At 46.2% G+C, this 19,832-nt stretch overlaps 1 protein-coding gene across 1 annotated transcript in view; it reads right to left on the reverse strand.

The window, feature by feature from the left end:
* PPM1G (protein phosphatase, Mg2+/Mn2+ dependent 1G) overlaps positions 1 to 11,733 on the reverse strand; it is a 26,632-nt gene extending 14,899 nt beyond the window's left edge. The window contains exon 1 of the mRNA XM_025405703.1: positions 11,332 to 11,733. Coding sequence (XP_025261488.1) covers positions 11,332 to 11,451 — 120 coding nt within the window. The 5' untranslated portion in view covers positions 11,452 to 11,733. The remainder of the gene's footprint in view (positions 1 to 11,331) is intronic.
* Positions 11,734 to 19,832: the final 8,099 nt, after the last annotated feature.

Consider the following 19,832-nt stretch of genomic DNA (forward strand, 5'->3'; position numbering starts at 1 on the left):
CGAGACCATCCTGGCGAACACGGTGAAACCCCGTCTCTACTAAAAAATACAAAAAACTAGCCGGGCGAGGTGGCGGGCGCCTGTGGTCCCAGCTACTCGGGAGGCTGAGGCAGGAGAATGGCGTAAACCCGGGAGGCGGAGCTTGCAGTGAGCCGAGATCGCGCCACTGCACTCCAGCCTGGGCGACAGAGCGAGACTCCGTCTCAAAAAAAAAAAAAAAAAAAAATGAACAAAGGCTTTGAATAGACATTTCTCCAAAGAAGATACACAAATGGCCAATAAACACATAAAAGATGTTCAAACATAAGGCCTGGCATGGTGGCTCTAGCCTGTAATCCCAGCACTTTGGGAGGTCCAGGGAGGCGGATCCTTTGAGGTCAGGAGCTCAAGACCAGCCTGAACAACATGGTTAATGCCCTGTCTCTACTAAAAATACAAAAAATTAGCTGGGCGTGGTGGCATGTGCCGATAATCCCAGCTGCTAGGGAGGCTGAAGCAGGAGAATCGCTTGAACCTGGACAGAGTGAGACTCTGTCTCAAACAAAAAGTTCAAACATCATTAGCCATTTAGCCATCAGAGAAATACAAATCAAAATGACAAGGAGACACCACTTCACACCCACTATTAGTTATTATTAAAAAAGTGGATAAGTGTAGTGAAGATGTGAAGGAACTGGCATCCTCATATATTGCTGGCAAGAATGTAAGATGGTACAGCCACTTTGGAAAAGAGTTAAGCAGTTTCTCAAAATGTTAAACATGTAGTTACCATATGACCCAGCAATTCCACTCTTTGGTATATAACCAAAAGATATGAGGATATATTTCCACACAAAAATTTGTACATAGTATCACTATTTATAATAGAAAAAAAAAAAAAAAACAGTGGAAATCCAAAATGTCTATCAACTAATGAATGAACAAAATGTGATATATCCATACCATGGAATATTATTCAACCATAAAAAAGAATGAAATACTGATTGATTCATGATACAACATTGATGACCCTTAAAAATATTATGCTTGGCCGGGCGCGGTGGCTCAACCCTGTAATCCCAGCACTTTGGGAGGCCGAGGCGGGTGGATCACGAGGTCAGGAGATCGAGACCATCCTGGCTAACATGGTGAAACCCCGTCTCTACTAAAAATACAAAAAACTAGCCGGGCGTGGTGGCGGGCGCCTGTAGTCCCAGCTACTCGGAGGCTGAGGCAGGAGAATGGCATAAACCCGGGAGGCGGAGCTTGCAGTGAGCCGAGATCGCGCCACTGCACTCCAGCCTGGGTGACACAGCGAGACTCCGTCTCAAAAAAAAAAAAAAAAAAAAAAAAAAAAAATATTATGCTTGGCTGGGTGCGGTGGCATACATCTGTAATCTCAGCACTTTGGGAGGCTGAGGCGGGCGGATTGCCTGAGCTCAGGAGTTCGAGACTGCCCTGGGCAACATGGTGAAACTCGTCTCTACTAAAATACACACAAAAAAATTAGCCATGCATGATGGTTGCTGCCTGTAGTCCCAGGTTTCTCGGGAGGCTGAGGCATGAAAATCGCTTTAACCCAGAAGGTGGAGGCTGCAGTGAGCCGAGATCACGCCACTGCACTCCAGCCTGGGTGATAGAGGGAGATCTTGTCTCCAAAATAAATAAATAAATAAATAAATAAAAATAAAAAAATTATGCTTAGGTACAACTATGATATATCAATTAAAAAATATCAGGCCGGGTATGGTGGCTCATGCCTGTAATCCCAGCACTTTGGGAGGCTGAGGTGAAAAGATTCCTTGAGGCCAAGGGTTCAAGACCCCCAGCCTGGACAACACACTAAGACCCTGCCTCTATGAAAATAAATGGATAAATAACAATAATTAAAATCAACCTCCTGGGGATAAGAAAAAGAGTTAACTAGGAGATAAGAGAAAATTCAAGAATTGTTAAGTCATTAATTTGGGATGGAGTACTGGGTCTTTTGCTTCCATTCCATCAACTAAGTGAGGAAGGTTCCAACAGAAACAACTGTAGCAAATGGGAGTGCCTAAAAGAAAACTAGCATCTCTTTCCTGGTTACACAGGCAACAGACTTGGTGATCTGCCCGAGCTCTATGTCTATCTGAAGAGAAGGAGAGAATTTTAAAAAGTGCCCACTGGAGCCTGAACCATCTTGCTGGTATCCATCCAAAGGAGTCCAGCAGTATGAGGTCAAGGATACACAGCAGGTGGTAAAAGCCAAAGAAAGTCTAAAAACCAAAAGTGGAGATCAAGTCCCTCTAGGCCAGGCCTGGCTATTGCTGGAAACAAAGAGATGGTGAGTGATAACTGGATATGAGACTGGAGTTTTAAAGAGAATTCTGATTCTCTTTAGCTCTGTAAAATAAAATCTGCAAGGCAATGATCTAGAAATAAGCAAAAGAACCCTGGGTCAGCAAAATATTTATTCTTAAATCTACTACAACAATGTATGTGTGATTAAAAAAAAAAAAAAAAAAAAAAACCTCATTCTTATAGGTAAAGCTGAGGGTAGAGGGAATGCTTGGGGTGGGGAGTAATTTACTCCTCAGGGGTCAACAGGCTTCAAAGTCAATTTCAAAAATACATATGCTTAGTAAAAGCATCCAGATATAAAAGGAAATGTATTTAGAATTCCATTTATAAAATGTTCAGAATAGGCAAATTCATAGAAGTCATGTAAATTAGTGGATGCCAGAGGCTAGTGGAAGGGAGGTACGGAGTTACTGGTAAAGAGTACAGGGTTTCTTTTTGGGGTTCTAAAACTGATTGTGGTGATAGATGTATAACTCTGTTTGAATATACTACAAAAGAGCCAGGCACAGTGGCTCATGCCTGTAATTCCAGCACTTTGGGAGGCTGAGGCAGGTGGATCACTTGAGGCCAGGAGTTCAAGACCAGCCTGGGCAACATGGTGAAACCCTGTTTCTACTGAAAATATAAAAATTAGCTGGGTGTGGTGGCACGCGCCTGAAGTTCCAGCTATTTGTGAGGCAGAGGCAGCAGAATCACGTGAACCTGGGAGGGGGAGGTTGCAGTGAGCTGAGATTGTGTCACTGCACTCCAGCCTGGTTTACAGAGCAAGACCCTGTCTTGAAAAAAGAAAAAAAGAAAAAAAAGAGAATATACTAAAAACCACTGAATTACACCCTTAAAATGAATGAATAATATCCTTAAACCCACTGAATTATACTCTTAAAGTGAGTTCATATACCATACAGTGTATGAACTATATATCTCAATAAAGCTGATTAAAAAGGAACCTGTAAAAAATAAAAAGGAATCTGTATATACATTTTCAAATACTAAATATGACTAAAAGGTGTTGTTTTTCTGCTAGCATTGGGTCAAAAAGGAAAAAAAAGTTGATATACTTCATCTCTGAACTAGATCTAGAAAGAAACAAAACAACTATACTGAAATCATACTGTCTACAAAATGTCATTAAACATCTTAAGTTCAGTTCTAAAGATTTGTTTCCAGACAGTACAATGTCAAGAACTACTGATCAGACCTGTATAAATTTCTGTGCTTAAATTCAAGCCCTTACCTCTCAAAGTCCAATTCTAAGACTAATAACCCAATAGAAGATTGGAGGTGGGGAACAGTAGTAACAACTAAGGAATCAGACAACAGAACTTGTGTAAAATATCCTTGAAATCTTGAGGAATAAGTTCTGATTGTATTTTCCAGTTGCTCGAGAACTTATGAGGGAATGGAATAAAATATAAAATAATTTCTGGACCAGGCATGGTGGCTCACACCTGTAATCCCAGCACTTTGGGAGTCAAGGCAGGAGAATCATTTGAGCCTGGGAGTTCAAGACCAGCCTGCGCAACATAGTGAGACCCTGTCTCTACTAAAATAAAAAATTAGCTGGGCCTGGCAGCATGTGCCTGTAGTCCTAGTTACTCAGGAAGCTGAGGTAGGATTGCTTGAATCCAGGAGGTCAAGACTGCGAGTGAGCTAGGATTGTGCCACTGCACTCCAACGTGAGCAATAGAGGGAGACCCTGACCCTAAAAAAATAAATAAATAAATATAGGCCGGGCACGGTGGCTCACGCCTGTAATCCCAGCACTTTGGGAGGCCAAGGCAGGTAGACCATGAGGTCAGGGGATCGAGATCATCCTGGCTAACACGGTGAAACCCTGCCTCTACTAAAAATAAAAAATAAAAAATTAGCCGGGTGTTGTGGTGGGCACCTGTAGTCCCAGCTACACGGGAGGCTGAGGCAGGAGAATGGTGTGAACCCAGGAGGCGGAGCTTGCAGTGAGCCAACATTGTGCCACTGCACTCCAGTCTGGGCGACAGTGTGAGACTCCGTCTCAAATAAATAAATAAATAAATAAACAAAGAAACATAAATAGGCCAGGTGTGGTGGCTCACGCCTGTAATCCCAACACTTTGGGAGGCCGAGACGGGTGGATCACAAGGTCAGGAGATTGAGACCATCCTGGCTAACACGGTGAAACCCCATCTCTACTAAAAATACAAAAAAATTAGCCGGGCGTGGTGGTGGGCGCCTGTAGTCCCAGCTACTTGGGAGGCTGAGGCAGGAGAATGGCATGAACCTGGGGGGTGGAGCTTGCAGAGAGCGGAGATCAGGCCACTGCACTCGAGTCTGGGCAACAGAGCAAGACTCCATCTCAAATAAATACATAAATAAATAAATAAATAAATAAATAAATAAATAAGTAAATAAGTCCTCAGCCTGGGCAACATTGCAAGGCCCCATCTCTACAAGAAATTTAAAAAAATAAAAAATTAGCCAGTCATGGTGGCATGTGCCTATAGTAGGCTGAGGCTGGAAGACCCCTTGAGCCCAGGAGGCTATGCAGTGAGCTATGATCAAGTCACTGTAAAGGTAGATAAGGGTAGCAAGGATGTGAAGGAACTGGCACAAGAAATCCTGTACTCCTTACCACTCAAGCATGGGCAAGAGTGAGACCCTGTCTCAAAATAAATAATTTTAAAAATAAAAAGGCTGGTCACGGTGGCTCATGTCTGTAATCCCGGCACTTTGGGAGGCTGAGGCAGGCAGATCACTTGAGGCCAGGAGTTTAAGCCCAGACTGGCCAGCATGGCAAAACCCCTTCTCTACTAAAAATACAAAAAAATTAGCCAGGCATGGTGGCGCGTGTCTGTAATCCCAGCTACTTGGGAGGCTGGGGCAGAACTGCTAGAACCCAGGAGGCGGAAGCTGCAGTGAGCCGAGATCGCACCACTGCACTCCAGCCTGGGCAACAAGAGCAAAACTCCATCTCAAAAAAAGAAAAGAAAAGAAAAGAGTTTCTCCATGCTCATGGGCATACATGTGATATAATCCTATACTAGCTTTGAACTGTGAATGGGTACGGCATGCTAATCAAATGCAAAAAATGCGTTTTTACAAAAGTTGCCTAACTACATTCTAGACAAAGAAATTCTGGCCAGGCGCAGTAGCTCGTGCCTGTAATCCCAGCACTTTCAGAGGCAGAGGCGGGCGGATTACCTGAGGTCAGGAGTTCGAGACCAGCCTGACCAACATGGAGAAACCCCGTCTCTACTAAAAATACAAAAAATTAGCCAGGCGTCCTGGCACATGCCTGTAATCTCAGCTACTCAGAAGGCTGAGGCCAGAGAATCACTTGAACAGGAAGGCCAGGGAGCCGAGATCGCACCACTGCACTCCAGCCTGGGTGACAGGGAGACTCCGTCTCAAAAAAAAAACAGAGAAATTCTGACCTGGTTTAGTAAGTAAAAAGTGCTTTAAGCTATTGATATGAGATGTTAATCTGAGAATAAGAAAATAAATGCTTTTCAACCTTCAATGCCCTAAGGTAGAACCCCATAGCATACTTGTGATGTTTCTTTTTGTATTTTTTCCATTAATTTAATGACTGAAACTAATATGCAGGTATTTTAAGAATTTTCTGCTCAATACTATCTCTATAGTCAATTCTAGGTGACCCCTTTTGACCATTAATAAGGCAGCTTCTACACAGCAATAAACAGCTGGCCTACTCAAAATTATAATATAGATATTGACACTGCCTTTAATAAAAGGAAAATATGATTCATAGGACAGAAAATTCCCGGCCAGGCATGGTGGCTCAAGTCTGTAATCCCAGCACTTTGGGAGGCCGAGGCGGGAGGATCACGAGGTCAGGAGTCTGGCCAACATAGTGAAATCCCATCTCCACTAAAAATACAAAAAAAATTAGCTGGCCTGGTGGCAAACGCCTGTAATCCCAGCTACTTGGGAGGCTGAGGCAGGAGAATCGCTTGAACCCAGGAGGCGGAGGTTTCAGTGAGCCAAGATAGAGCCAAAAAAAAAAAAAAATTCCTAACTCTCCATAGAAAGCAGTTTTGTCACTTCCAGAGAACCTCACAACCAAATGTTAAATGTACTCTTGTCCCTTTAAGACTACATCAACTGATAGGCCAGGCATGGTGGCTCACGCCTGTAATGCCAGCACTTTGGGAGGCCGAGGCGGGCGGATCACAAGGTCAGGAGTTGGAGACCAGCCCGGCCAACATAGTGAAACCCTGTCTCTATTAAAAACACAAAAAATTAGCTGGGCATGGTGGCAGGCGCCTGCAATCCCAGCTACTCGGGAAGCTGAGGCAGGAGAATTGCTTGAACTCAGGAGGCGGAGGTTGCAGTGAGCCGAGATCATGCCATTACACTGCAGCCTGGACTGGGCGAGACTCTGTCTCGGAAAAAAAAAAAAAAAAAAAAGACTACATCAACCGAATCTATTTTCAGATTTGATTTCTTATTTAGCCATCAAAAACTCAAGGGCCTTATCTTATATATTTCTCAGGCACCCCTCCACAATCTACCTCTTTTTTTTTTTTTTGAAATGGAGTCTTGCCCTGTCGCCCAGGCTGGAGTATGGTGGCGCGATCTCAGCTCACTGCAACCTCTGCCTCCTGGGTTCAAGCGATTCTCCTGCCTCAGCCTCCTGAGTGGCTGGGATTATAGGCACGCGCCACCATGCCAGGCTACTTCTTGTATTTTAGAGACAGGGTTTCATCATATTGGCCAGAATGATCTTGGTCTCTCGACCTTGTGATATGCCCCCCTAAGCCTCCCAAAGTGCTGGGATTACAGGTATGAGCCACTGTGCCCACTCCCTACCTCTTAATCCCAAAGTACATACCTCAGCCACTTTTTTCATGGAGAAAGAAGGAGGGAGGGGAACATCATCTGTGGTTTGTTTGTTGTTTTTTTTTTTGAGACAGAGTCTGTCACCCTGGCTGGAGTGCAGCGGTGCAATCTCAGCTCACTGGCCTTCCTGTTCAAGCGATTCTCTGGCCTCTGGCTAATTTTTGTATTTTTAGTAGAGATGGGGTTTCACCATGTTGGCTAGGCTGGTCTCGAACTGACCTCGGGTGATCTGCCCCCCTTGGCCTCCCAAAGTGCTGGGATTACAGGCGTGAGCCGCTTCGCCTGGCCTGTGGTATTTTGATTACCTCTTCTCAAAACACCCTGGCTGCTGGGCGTGGTGGCTCACACCTGTAATCCCAGCGCTTTGGGAGGTAGAGGCGGGTGGATCACCTGAGGTCAGAAGTTCCAGACCAGCCTGACCAATGTGGGGAAACCCCTTCTCTACTAAAAATACAAAATTAGCCAGGCATGGTGGCACATGCCTGTAATCCCAGCTACTCAGGAGGCTGAGGCAGGAGAATCGCTTGAACCTGGGAGGCGGAGGTTGCAGTGAGCCAAGATCACACCATTGTACCCCAGCCTGGACAACAAGATAGAAACTCCATCTCAAAACACCACCACCACCACCCTGGTCACACAGGAAGAGAAGTTGGAAAGAGGCAAAAAGTAAAAATGCCAGCTATTGATGGTTGCCATTTTTGTCTCAAGAGTCCTCCCTATGGCTGAATCTACCCATCAGTCAGGATTTCAACGACCTTTAGTGGTATGATAACCTCACCTCAAATGAAGCATTAGGACCAAGCAAATAGGGTACATAAACTTTATTAATTGTTGGATTAAGCCCTAAAGCTTCAGAGGAATGGGAGTACTTTATATTTTCTGGAAAGATAAGGTTCAGGGAAGAGGCTAGAACTCAGTTATTTTCTTGCAATAGCAAAGAAACTATGCTATACTTTGAGGAGAACAAAAGCCAGAAGGAAAAGTATCAATGAAGCAGAATAGGATCCCAAACAATACTCTTCAAGAGGATTTGATTAGGCATATTTAATTATTGGTTAGGCATATTTATTCAAACAAGGGCAACTTCAGAAACAGCACATTAGCAAGATTTTAATACCCTAAGCAGTTATCTCTCAGGAGGAAGATTAGGATGTAAGGAATAGTCTAGTAAGATCTCTATACACTAAAATGTCCCTGACAAAAAAATCATTTTCTAATTGAGGAGAAACCAAAAATAAAGGGAAATGCCCTACAGAGAAGCAGCAAACAGTATGAAATCACTGGGCAAACCAACATGAAACACTGAGTAGCCAAGCAACTCAATCCATAAAGAAAACTAGAAAAAGGGCACCAAATAAATGGAAAAACAGCAGAGAAGTGAAAAATATTAAATGAGAAACCTGGAAGAAACATTTTACTGCGAGATGGAATATTCACCTCAAATCTCACAACATTAACAGAATGCCACGGAAATGGAACTTCTCAACTACCTACTTTCCTTCTGAAACTATATCCAGATTTATTTACTCATTCTTTTTCTTTTTTTTTTTTTTTTTTTGAGACGGAGTCTCGCTCTGTCGCCCAGGCTGGAGTGCAGTGGCCTGATCTCAGCTCACTGCAAGCTCCGCCTCCCGGGTTCACGCCATTCTCCTGCCTCAGCCTCCCGAGTAGCTGGGACTACAGGCGCCCGCCACCTCGCCCGGCTAGTTTTTTGTATTTTTTTTAGTAGAGACGGGGTTTCACCGTGTTAGCCAGGATGGTCTCGATCTCCCGACCTCGTGATCCGCCCGTCTCGGCCTCCCAAAGTGCTGGGATTACAGGCTTGAGCCACCGCGCCCGGCCTTCTTTTTTTTTTTTTTGAGACAGAGTCTCACTCTGTCGCCCAGGCTGGAGTACAGTGGCACGATCTTGGCTCACTGCAACCTCTGCCTCCAGAGTTCAAGCGATTCTCCTGCCTCAGCCTTCCAAGTGGCTAGGATTATAGGCACGCACCACCACATTTGGCTAATTTTTTGTATTTTTAGTAAAGACGGGGTTTCGTCATGTTGTCCAGGCTGGTCTCGAACTCCTGAGCTCAGGCAATCCGCCCATCTCAGCCTCCCAAAGTGCTAGGATTACAGGCATAAGCCACTGCGCCTGGCCTATTCATTCATGTTTTGAGACAGCATCTCGCTCTGTCGCCCAGATTGGAGTGCAGCGGGGCGATCTCGGCTCAATGAAGCCTCTGCCTCTTGGGCTCAAGGTGATTTTCCATCTCAGCCTCCCAAGTAACTGGGACTACAGGTGGGCACCACCACACCCTGCTAATTTTTTTGTATTTTTTGTAGACACAGGGTTTCGCCATGTTGCCCAGGCTGGTCTTTAACTCCTGAGCTCAGGTGATCTGCCTGCCTCGGCCTCCCAAAATGCTGAGATTACAGATGTGAGCCACTGTGCCCGGCCTAGATATTTCTAATAGACAATTACATCTACCAAATAGTTATACTGTGTATGGTGGTGAAATATGAATGCTATGCTTCAGTTTGACATAGATGCTTAACAATGTCTAGTGTCTTCAACAATCTGATCCTACAGATTCTTTCCACCAAAGCAGTGTCCTAACCTTTCTGCACCTCAATTTCTTAGCTATAAAATGTGGGAGCCACCGGGTGTGGTGGCTCACGCCTGTAATCCCAGTACTTTGGAAGGCCAAGGCGGGCGGATCACCTGAGTCAGCCCGAGTCAGTTCGAGACCAGACACATGAAGAAATCCTGTCTCTACTAAAAATACAAAATAAGCCGGGCGTGGTGGCACATGCCTGTAATCCCAACTACTGGGGAGGCTGAGGCAGGAGAATCGCTTGAACTTGGGAGGTGGAGGTTGTGGTGAGCCGAGATCGCGCCATTGCATTCCAGCCTGGGCAACAAGAGCGAACCTCCGTCTCACAAAAAAAAAAAAGTGGGAGCCAAAGCAGATAAGATGAACTATAGGATCCACTCCAATCTTGAAATTTTATACCTAATTATAAAATTGTTATTAAGGTCAGTTATGAGTATCAAATTTGAATTGGAAAACAAAACATTTAAGTTCATACTGTCATTCCAGAGCTAACCACAGGGAGGAGCGAGGGATTTGAAACGATTCCCAAGGGAGACAGTATTTCGCTGTTACCTGAAGCCCACCCGGTAGGTGGATAAACCCTCAATCCCAGACAGAATATTTCCCTGGCCCTTTTGCCTAGACTTCAGAATGCTCTTCACAAAGACACAGTTAACCTGTCTTCCTCCCTTTCCTCCCTACCACAGTTTTCCCTCTTCTCTTTTGTAGTTTCACATCAAGTTTTACCTAATACTACTCTTCCCCCCAGAGTTTTCTTTTCCCCTTTTGTTCAGAGTAAAATTTTCTAGAAAAGCTCTTTGTATGTAGGTTGTGATGAAAAAAATTGATGAAATGACTTAAAATCAAAGAAACTATACAACAATTATAGGCAAACGACAATTACTGATTAAGTTTTAGAGAAATCCTAAGAGAGAAAGAAAACCAAGCATAATAAGAAGGAAAATCTAGGGACCGACATAATTCAAGTTTTCCAAAGTTAGTAAAAGGCCCTGAAAAGAGTGTAAATGAGTGACAACCCCTGGAGGTCGGGTCCAGCCTCTGAAATTAACATACAAGAGCCCAAGGCCAGGCAACCAGAATGTGAAACAGACTCTGCCCGGGTTTCCTTTCACTGTCAAACCCTAGCCAAAAGAAGCTTCCCACATCACATATTTTAAATATTAAAATTTAAAAAGTTATTCACATCTATTCACCTCTCCCTCGAAAAACAAATGAACAAATAGTCCCTCTTTCCGTATTTACTCCCACACTAAACCTCACACCCTTGATGAGCCTGGAGGGCTAGGTTGGCACGAGAGGATGGCGCCAAAGCTCGGGGAGAGGGCGGCCAGTGGGCGGAAGGTGCCTCTTCCCACATGGCCGAGCCCTCGCCGCCACTGGCCACCGGCATACGGTCCCCAAGCATCGGGAGCTCCCTCTCGGCCCCGACCCCGCGGTCTCTGTCGCCTCACAGACGGCCGCTGTGGCCGCAGGCTCCCGATTGGGACCCTTCCCAGGGGAGGACCCCATCCCCCGCTCCCTTTCTCCGTCAGATTCCCGCCCCGCAGCGGCCAGCCTATGGGCCCCTGCCTCACCTCCATGGAGACGCGCCAGCCTTGCATGGCGGAGAAGCCGTAGGGCAGCGGCAGGCGCGGGGCGCCGACCCCGTCCCCGGAGCACTTCACCGTGTTGGGCTGGGAGAGATAGGCACCCATGGCGACGGCTGGCCGGCGGCCTCAGGGGCAGGAAAGCTGGGCGCGACCCGTGCCGGAGCCGAAGCCCCGGGGGTGCGCGCGGCAGGAGCAGGCCCCGCGGCGCGACCGACGCAAGGTGCCGGTGAAAGGCGCGAGGCCGGCCAGGAGGCGGTAACGGGACGGGAGCTGAGAGCGAGCGGAAGCGGAAACGGCGCTGCTCCAGACCCCGCCCGGCCGGCTCGGCGGGGCCAGGCGCTGCGGGCAGTCATTTCCTTAGCAACTCGCCCCGCCCGCAGGGACAACGGCCCGCCCAACGGCCGCTCCCGCGAGACTGGCGCGACCACGCCCACCAACGGCCGCGGTACTCCTCCGCTGCCTCGAGCAGGTGGCGGGTGGCCTTTCCGTGTACTCCTTCTTCGTTCCCAGTCCCCAGCCTCTTGGCGTTTTGTCTGACGCCTCTTTTGTGTTGGACTCGACGCTTCCGGCCCGTCCTCCAGTGTTTTCATCCCCCTCTCCCCAATGTCGCACCCTCAGACTCCGCAAACCCCGCCCGATTTGGTTCAATTAAAGTTGACTAGTATTTGTTCTGAGCTTAGGAAGCACTTGGCCAGGCCCTGCGAGGCCTATATGAGAAGAATGTGAGTCTTTTCTGACAAAGGAAAGCGAAGACCTCGATCTGTGACATAATTCGAGTTAATACAATGTAGAAATGTTTGGTACAGCCTATTCTGGGTGAGAAAAGCTCAAAGGATGGGAGGAGAAGCTGTGTCTTGGAGGATTGAAAGGATGTAGACTCTCAGGATGCTTCTGGATTGCATTATGCCACGGGAAAGGGGAATAATGTTATAAGGTTTGGAGGAGTGAGGGAAGAATGTGAACTGCATTTGGGGAGATTTTTGAGGAAGCTGGCTGGCCTCGGAGAATGATTCTAAGTTGTAATATTAGCTAGCTAGCTTGATAAAAAGAAGCGCCAAGATGAATGACTTGGACTTCATTGTCATCCTGGTGTAACCTTTGGCATCGTTGGTCTAGTCTTTGTACGCAGTGTACATTGGAGAGAGAGAGAGTCTGGGGCACTGTTGGCTTTTCTTAAGATGGAGTTTCGCTGTTGTTGCCCAGGCTGCAGTGCAATGGCGCTATCTCCGCTCACTCCAACCTCCGCCTCCCGGGTTCAAGCGATTCTCCTGCCTCAGCCTCCCAACTAGCTAGGATTCCACGCCTAGCTAATTTTTGTATTTTTAGTAGAGACGGGGTTTCACCATCTTGGCCAGGCTGATCTCGAACTCCTGACCTCGTGATCCACCCGCCTCAGCCTTCCAAAGTGCAGGGATTACAGGCGTGAGCCGCTGCACTCGGCCTGGGGCACTGCTACTGGCTGAAGCGCTCTAAGCAGGAGATGAGAAGAGCTGGGTGTAAGGTGGTACCAGGCAGGGTGGCAATGGGAATCCAGATGAAAGGACAAATTAGACAATAACAAGACAGATTTGGTAATAAATTGGATTCAAGGGATGGAGAGAAAAGGAGAAATTCTCCAAACTATGGCAATATTGATTCTTTTCGCCCGGGCACGGTGGCTCACACCTGTAATCGCAGCACTTTGGGAGGCCAAGCAGGGGTGAATCACTTGAGACCATAAGTTCAAGACCAGCCTGGCCAACATGTGAAACCCGTCTCTACTAAAAACACAAAAGTTAGCCAGGCGTAGTGGCGCGCTCCTGTAATCCCAGCTACTTAGGAGGCTAAGGCAGGAGAATCGCTTGAACCCCGGAGGCAGAGGTTGCAGTGAGGAGAGATCGTGTCACTGCACTCCAGCCTGGGTGACAGAGCAACTCCGACTCAAAAAAAAAAAAAAAGATTCTTTAAAAACATAAAACTAATCATGACTTCCTCATATTCTTCAGATAGTCCAAATTCCTTATAACTTACAAGACGCTTCATGCGAATCATCCAGATTCACATATGCCTCTCTCACTCTCCATTTCTCCTACAACTCTGCTTCGGTGATGTCTTTGGGTGCGTCTAAAGCCATGCTTTATCTTGCACTTTTACCCATGGAGCACACCTCTCCACACCCCTCTTGACCATCACTTTCTCCAGGAAGTCTTCTCTACTGTCACTATACTAGTTTGGGTGCACACTTAGTTGTCTTTCCTGATAGCATATAAGCCTTTATGACGGCAGAGTTTCCATTAAACTTACCATTGTGTTCTCTGGCATCCCTTGCACAGTTGTATGTGCTGAATAATATTTAAATATTTATTAAATTAATGAATAACACCAAGATTTTGACTCTGCATAACAAAATGTGGTGGAGCCATTAAGAGAAAAAGGTGAAGTTTGAGGGGATGCTAGTTTTGGGGGGAAAACAGTGGTTCAGTTTAGGGTGACAACTAAATATGAAAACATTGAAAATATTAGAGTTGAGCCATGAGAGTGGAAAAGATGTTAATTAGGCTTGCAGGTTGCCAGGAACCTAGATGAGATCTCTGACCAAAGCAGGGTAGAGGGAGCATATAAAATCACTCGGTCTTGGTTACAGTGAGCTGAGACAGTGTCACTGCACCCCAGCCTGGGCGACAGAGTGACCCTGTCTCAAAAAACAAACAAATGAACAAAACAACAACAACAAAAATTACTCAGCCTCTTCTTTCTTCTCCTTTTGCTCCTCCTCCTTCTTCTAAGAAATGAAGTCTTGCTATGTTGGGAGGCCAAGGCGGGTGGATCACGAGGTCAGGAGTTCGAGATCAGCCTGACCAACATGGTGAAACCCTGTCTCTACTAAAAATAGAAAAATTAGCCGGGCATGGTTGTGCGCACCTGTAATCCCAGCTACTTGGGAGGCTGGGGCAGGAGTATCGCTTAAATCCAAGAGGCAGAGGTTGCAGTGAGCCAAGATCGTGCCACTGCACTCCAGCCTGGGCAACAGAGCAAGACTTTGTCTCGGAAAAAAAAAAAAAGAAACCCCGTTTCTACTGAAACTACAAAATTAGCAGGGCATGGTGGCATATGCCTGTAATCCCAGCTACTTGGGAGGCTGAGGCAGGAGAATCAGTTGAACCTGTGAGGCAGAGGTTGCAGTGAGCCAAGATTGTGCCATTGCACTCCAGTCTGGGTGACAGTACGAAACTCTGCCTCAAAAAAAAAAAAAAAAAAGGAAATTATGAACCCTGAGGCATGTAATTATAGATCTCTGGAAATGTTGCCAGCCTCGGCAACATTGCCTTAAAGGTTAAATGTGGATGGGCGTGGTGACTCACACCTGTAATCCCAGCACTTTGGAAGGCCGAGGCAGCTGGATCACCTGAGGAGTTCGACACCAGCCTGGCCAATATGGTGAAACCCTGTCTCTACTAAAAATACAAAAATTAGCCAGGTGTGGAGGCAGGCACCTGTAATCCCAGCTACTCGGGAGGCTGAGGCAGGAGAATTGCTTGAACCTGGGAGGCGGAGGTTGCAGTGAGCTGAGATCATGCCATTGCACTCCAGCCTGGGTGACAGAGCAAGACTCCATCTCAAAAAAAAAAAAAGGTTAAATGCTTTAACTTTAGAGTATAATGTGACACCAGTTCAATTGTAAATTTGCATGTGAACTGAAGATCACTCAAAAAAGTGTTAATCCAAATCATCCAAAATATGCCAATATGCTCATATTTATATTGCATATTATAAATTTATATTGTCTTCCTATGTTACCCAGGCTGGCCTCAAACTCCTGGGCTCAAGCAATCCTCCCGCCTCAGCCTCCTGAGTAGGCGCACACTGCTGTGCCTGGATCTAATTGTTTTTGACCCTTTCTTCATATACATGTGATGCATATACATCTTTATATTATACTATTCATAAAATGATACCTTTAAAAGCTCAGCAGTTTTGATATTGTATTCCTTCTTGGTTGTGATTAAAGGTGAAAGATTGATCCAGAGAGGGAAAAAAAATCTCAGGAACAAGATTTAGGGCTAAGAAAGAAGGAATTTAAATATTTTGAAGTTACTGAAAAAGAAGAGGGAGAGTCTATTTCTGGGATTCTGGGCTAGTTCTTATTTCTCTTTATACTCATTAATTTATATATATATATATTCTGTACTCAAATATATATTTGACTTTTTTTTTTTTTTGAGACAAAGTCTCACTCTGTCATCCAGGCTGGAGTGCAGTGGCACGATCTCGGCTCATTGCAACCCTCCCAGGTTCAAGTGATTCTCCTGCCTCAGCCTCCCAAGTAGCTGTGACTACAAGCGTGTGCCACCACGCCCATCTTTTGTGTGTGTGTGTGTGTGTGCATTTTTAGTAGAGACAGGGTTTCATCATGTTAGCCAGGATAGTCTGGTTCTTCTGACCTCGTGATCTGCCCTCCTTGGCCTCCCGAAGTGCTGGGATTACAGGCGTGAGCCACCGTGCCCGGCCATATTTTGATATCTTTTTTTGTTTTGTTTTTTTGAGATGGAGTCTCGCTCTGTCACTGAGGCTGGAGTGTAATGGCACGATCTTGGCTCACTGCAACCTCCTCCTCTGGGTTCAAGCAATTTTCCCTGCCTCAGCCTCCTGAGAAGCTGGAATTATAGGCTCCCACTAACACACCCAGCTAATTTTTGTATTTTTTAGTACAGACATGGTTTCACCATGTTGGCCAGGCTGGTCTTGAACTCCTGACCTCAGGTGATCTGCCTGCCTCGGCCTCCCAAAGAGCTGGGATTACAGGAGTGAGCCACTGCACTCGGGCCATATTTTGACATCTTTTTTTTTTTTTTTTTTTTTTTTTTTTGAGACGGAGTCTCGCTCTGTCGCCCAGGCTGGAGTGCAGTGGCCGGATCTCAGCTCACTGCAAGCTCCGCCTCCCGGGTTTAGGCCATTCTCCTGCCTCAGCCTCCCGAGTAGCTGGGACTACAGGCGCCCGCCACCTCGCCCGGCTAGTTTTTTGTATTTTTTAGTAGAGACGGTTTCACCGTGTTAGCCAGGATGGTCTCGATCTCCTGACCTCGTGATCCGCCCGTCTCGGCCTCCCAAAGTGCTGGGATTACAGGCTTGAGCCACCACGCCCGGCCCACCCAGCTAATTTTTATAATTTTAGTAGAGACTGGAGTTTCACTATGTTGGCCAGGCTGGTCTCCAACTCCTGACCTCAAGTGATCCGCCTGCCTAGGTCTCCCAAAATGCTGGGATTACAGGTGTGAGCCACCACGCCCAGCCAAAACATTCCTTTGATACATAAACTGACCAGTCCAGAGCTATACCTTCCCTATCTGGCCCATACATCCCAAGAAGCAACATTCTTTTGCCTTAATCATCGCAGGCAATTAGGGACCATCCCCAAAGTTTAGAGCCTGCAGGAGTTATTCAAACTAGCCAACCCTAAACTCTTTGCCCTGCCTTGCCTTACCCTTAGAAACCCTAATAAAAGTTCTGGCCTAGGCCTGGAGTAGTGGCTCACACCTGTAATCCTAGCACTTTGGGAGGCCTAGGCGGGCGGATCACAAGGTCAAGAGTTCGAGACCAGCCTGGCCAACATGGCAAAACCCTGTCTCTACTAAAAATACAAAAAATTAGCCAGTCATGGTGGCGCGTACCTGTAATCCCAGGTCTTTAGGAGGCTGAGGCAGGAGAATTGCTTGAACCTGGGAGGCTGAGGTTGTAGCGAGCCAAGATCGTGCCACTGCACTCCAGCCTGGGCAGCACAGTGAGACTCTGCCTCAAAAAAAAAAAAAAATTCTGGCCTAGGTTGGGCGCAGTGGCTCATCTTTGTAATCCCAACACCACTGTGGGAGGCTGAAGCAGGTGGATCACTTGAGATCAGGAGTTTGAGACCAGCCTGACAAACATGGTGAAACCCTGTCTCTACTAAATACAGAAAAATAAGACAGGTGTGGTAGCACATGCCTGTAATCCCAATTACTTAGGGGTCTGAGGCAGGAGAATCACTTGAACCTGGGAGGCGGAGGTTGCAGTGAGCCAAGATCGTGCCATTGCACTCCAGCTTGGGCTACAAAAGTGAAACTCTGTCTCAAAAAAAAAAGAAAAAAAAAAAAAAGTTCTGGTCTATACTTTCTTCCTGTTACTGTCTTCTGCCACCTGACCAAAACTTGGCATTTCCCCTGTGACCTTGTGTGGCATATAATGACCCTCTTTCTAAAACCTGTAAGTGTAATAAACTGTTTTATTGTGCCACTCCCGTGTCTCCTCTTGTGGCCACACCTGACTGACTGTCACCTAAAGGAACACAGAACAAGTGCCCAATAAATGAAACTATTTTTTTAAGTCAGAAAAGTGTTATGTTTTACAGTTGTACTTTTCTATTTCTAGAAGGCAAGACATGAATTAATCTTGAAGCAATCTGCCCATACTCATGGAAATCACTAGAATGGGCCCTCTAGACACATACAAAAGAAATACCTATCTTTATCCTAAAAAAAATCACAAAAGGACCATCAACCAAAATTCAGATCTTTCAGACTGATATGCTGGGGTTTATCTTTTTATTAATAATATAAATTGTGGGTCGGGTATGGTGGCTCACTCCTATAATCTTAACACTTTGGGAGGCTGAGACGGGCTGATTGCCTGAGTTTAGGAGCTTGAGACCAGCCTGGGCAATGTGGCGAAAACCATCTCTACTAAAAATACAAAAAAATTAGCTAGGCATGATGGTGAGCACCTATAATCCCAGCTACTTCGGAGGCCGAGGCAGGAGAATCTCTTGAACCGGGAAGGCAGAGGTTGCAGTGAGCCAAGATCGTGCCACTACACTCCAGCCTGTGTGACAGAGTGAGACTCTGTCTCAAAAAATAAAATAAAATATATTGTGACTGGGTTTGGTGGCTCATGCTTGTAATCCCAGCACTGTGGGAGGCTGAGGTAGGAGGATTGCTTGAGCCTGGGAGGTTGAGGCTGCAGTGAGGTGTGGTTGCACCAGTGCACTTCAACCTGGGTGACAGAGCAAGACCCTGTCTCAAAATAATAATAATAATAATAACAGTAATAATAATAATAATTGTGTCTTTAGCAGGATTGTGTCCTTCTAGTGGGGGGTAGGGGAGCAGGGAGAGATCATTTTTTTCTTTTAAATAAGGATATAGAGTGAACTGTCTCTTAAAATCCTTATTTGTTCTGCCAGGTGCGGTGGCTCACGCCTGTAATCCCAGCACTTTGGGAGGCCGAGGTGGGCGGATCACAGGGTCAGGAGATCGAGACCATCCTGGCTAACACAGTGAAACCCCATCTCTACTAAAAACACAAAAATTAGCCAGCGTGGTGGCAGGCGCCTGTAGTCCCAGCTGCTGGGGAGGCTGAGGCAGGATAATGGTGTGAACCTGGGAGGTGGAGCTTGCAGTGAGCCGAGATTGCACCACTGCACACCAGCCTGGGCGACAGAACAAGACTCCCTTCTCAAAAAAAAAAAAAAAATCTTTGTTTTTAGGAGATCTATGTATGTTTTTTTTTTTAATTTGATTTTATTTATTTATTTTTTGAGATGGAGTCTCACTCTGTCACCCAGGCTGGAGTGCAATGGCACAATCTTGGCTCACTGCAACCGCCGCCTCCCAGATTCAAGTGATTCTTCTGTCTTAGCCTCCCAAGCAGCTGGGACTACAGGTGCGTGCCACCATGCCCAGCTAATTTTTGTATTTTTAGTAGAGATGGGGTTTTTACCGTGTTGCCCAGGCTGGTCTCGAACTCCTGAGCTCAGGCAATTGCCTGCCTGAGCCTCGCAAAGTGTTAGGTTTACAGGAGTGAGCCACCGTGCCTGGCCTCCTCGTCTTTTAACTGTAGTACCCCGAGTTTTTGTGCCGCATTCTGTGTGAATTAACTTATTCTCTTGTTAGTTATACCAAACTTAGAGCTCTTTTTATTATTTTGTTTCTTTTTTTTTTTTTTTTTTTGAGACGGAGTCTCGCTCTGTCGCCCAGGCTGGAGTGCAGTGGCCGGATCTCAGCTCACTGCAAGCTCCGCCTCCTGGGTTCACGCCATTCTCCCGCCTCAGCCTCCCGAGTAGCTGGGACCACAGGCGCCCGCCACCTCGCCCGGCTAATTTTTTGTATTTTTTAGTAGAGACGGGGTTTCACCGTGTTAGCCAGCATGGTCTCGATCTCCTGACCTCGTGATCCGCCCGTCTCGGCCTCCCAAAGTGCTGGGATTACAGGCTTGAGCCACCGCGCCCGGCCTATTTTGTTTCTCTTAATCCCAAACAAATCAGGCAAGGAATTTCTTTACTTGTTTTAAGCGAGGACTTTGTCACTCTCTCTCCAAACCTGCTCCAACCATAAACAAGTGTCAGAGATCTGATTATCTCTCTAGTTTTCTCATTTATTTTCTGAAGAATGTTCTCCTTTTCATCCCTGAGAGGTCTGAGGAAAAAAAAGAAAAAAAGAAGAATGTTCTCTATAGAAAGTCTCCTCTCTTCTCTCCAA

This window comes from Theropithecus gelada, chromosome 13 (genome assembly GCF_003255815.1).
Source record: "Theropithecus gelada isolate Dixy chromosome 13, Tgel_1.0, whole genome shotgun sequence".
In the NCBI taxonomy this organism is placed as follows: Eukaryota; Metazoa; Chordata; class Mammalia; order Primates; family Cercopithecidae; genus Theropithecus; species Theropithecus gelada.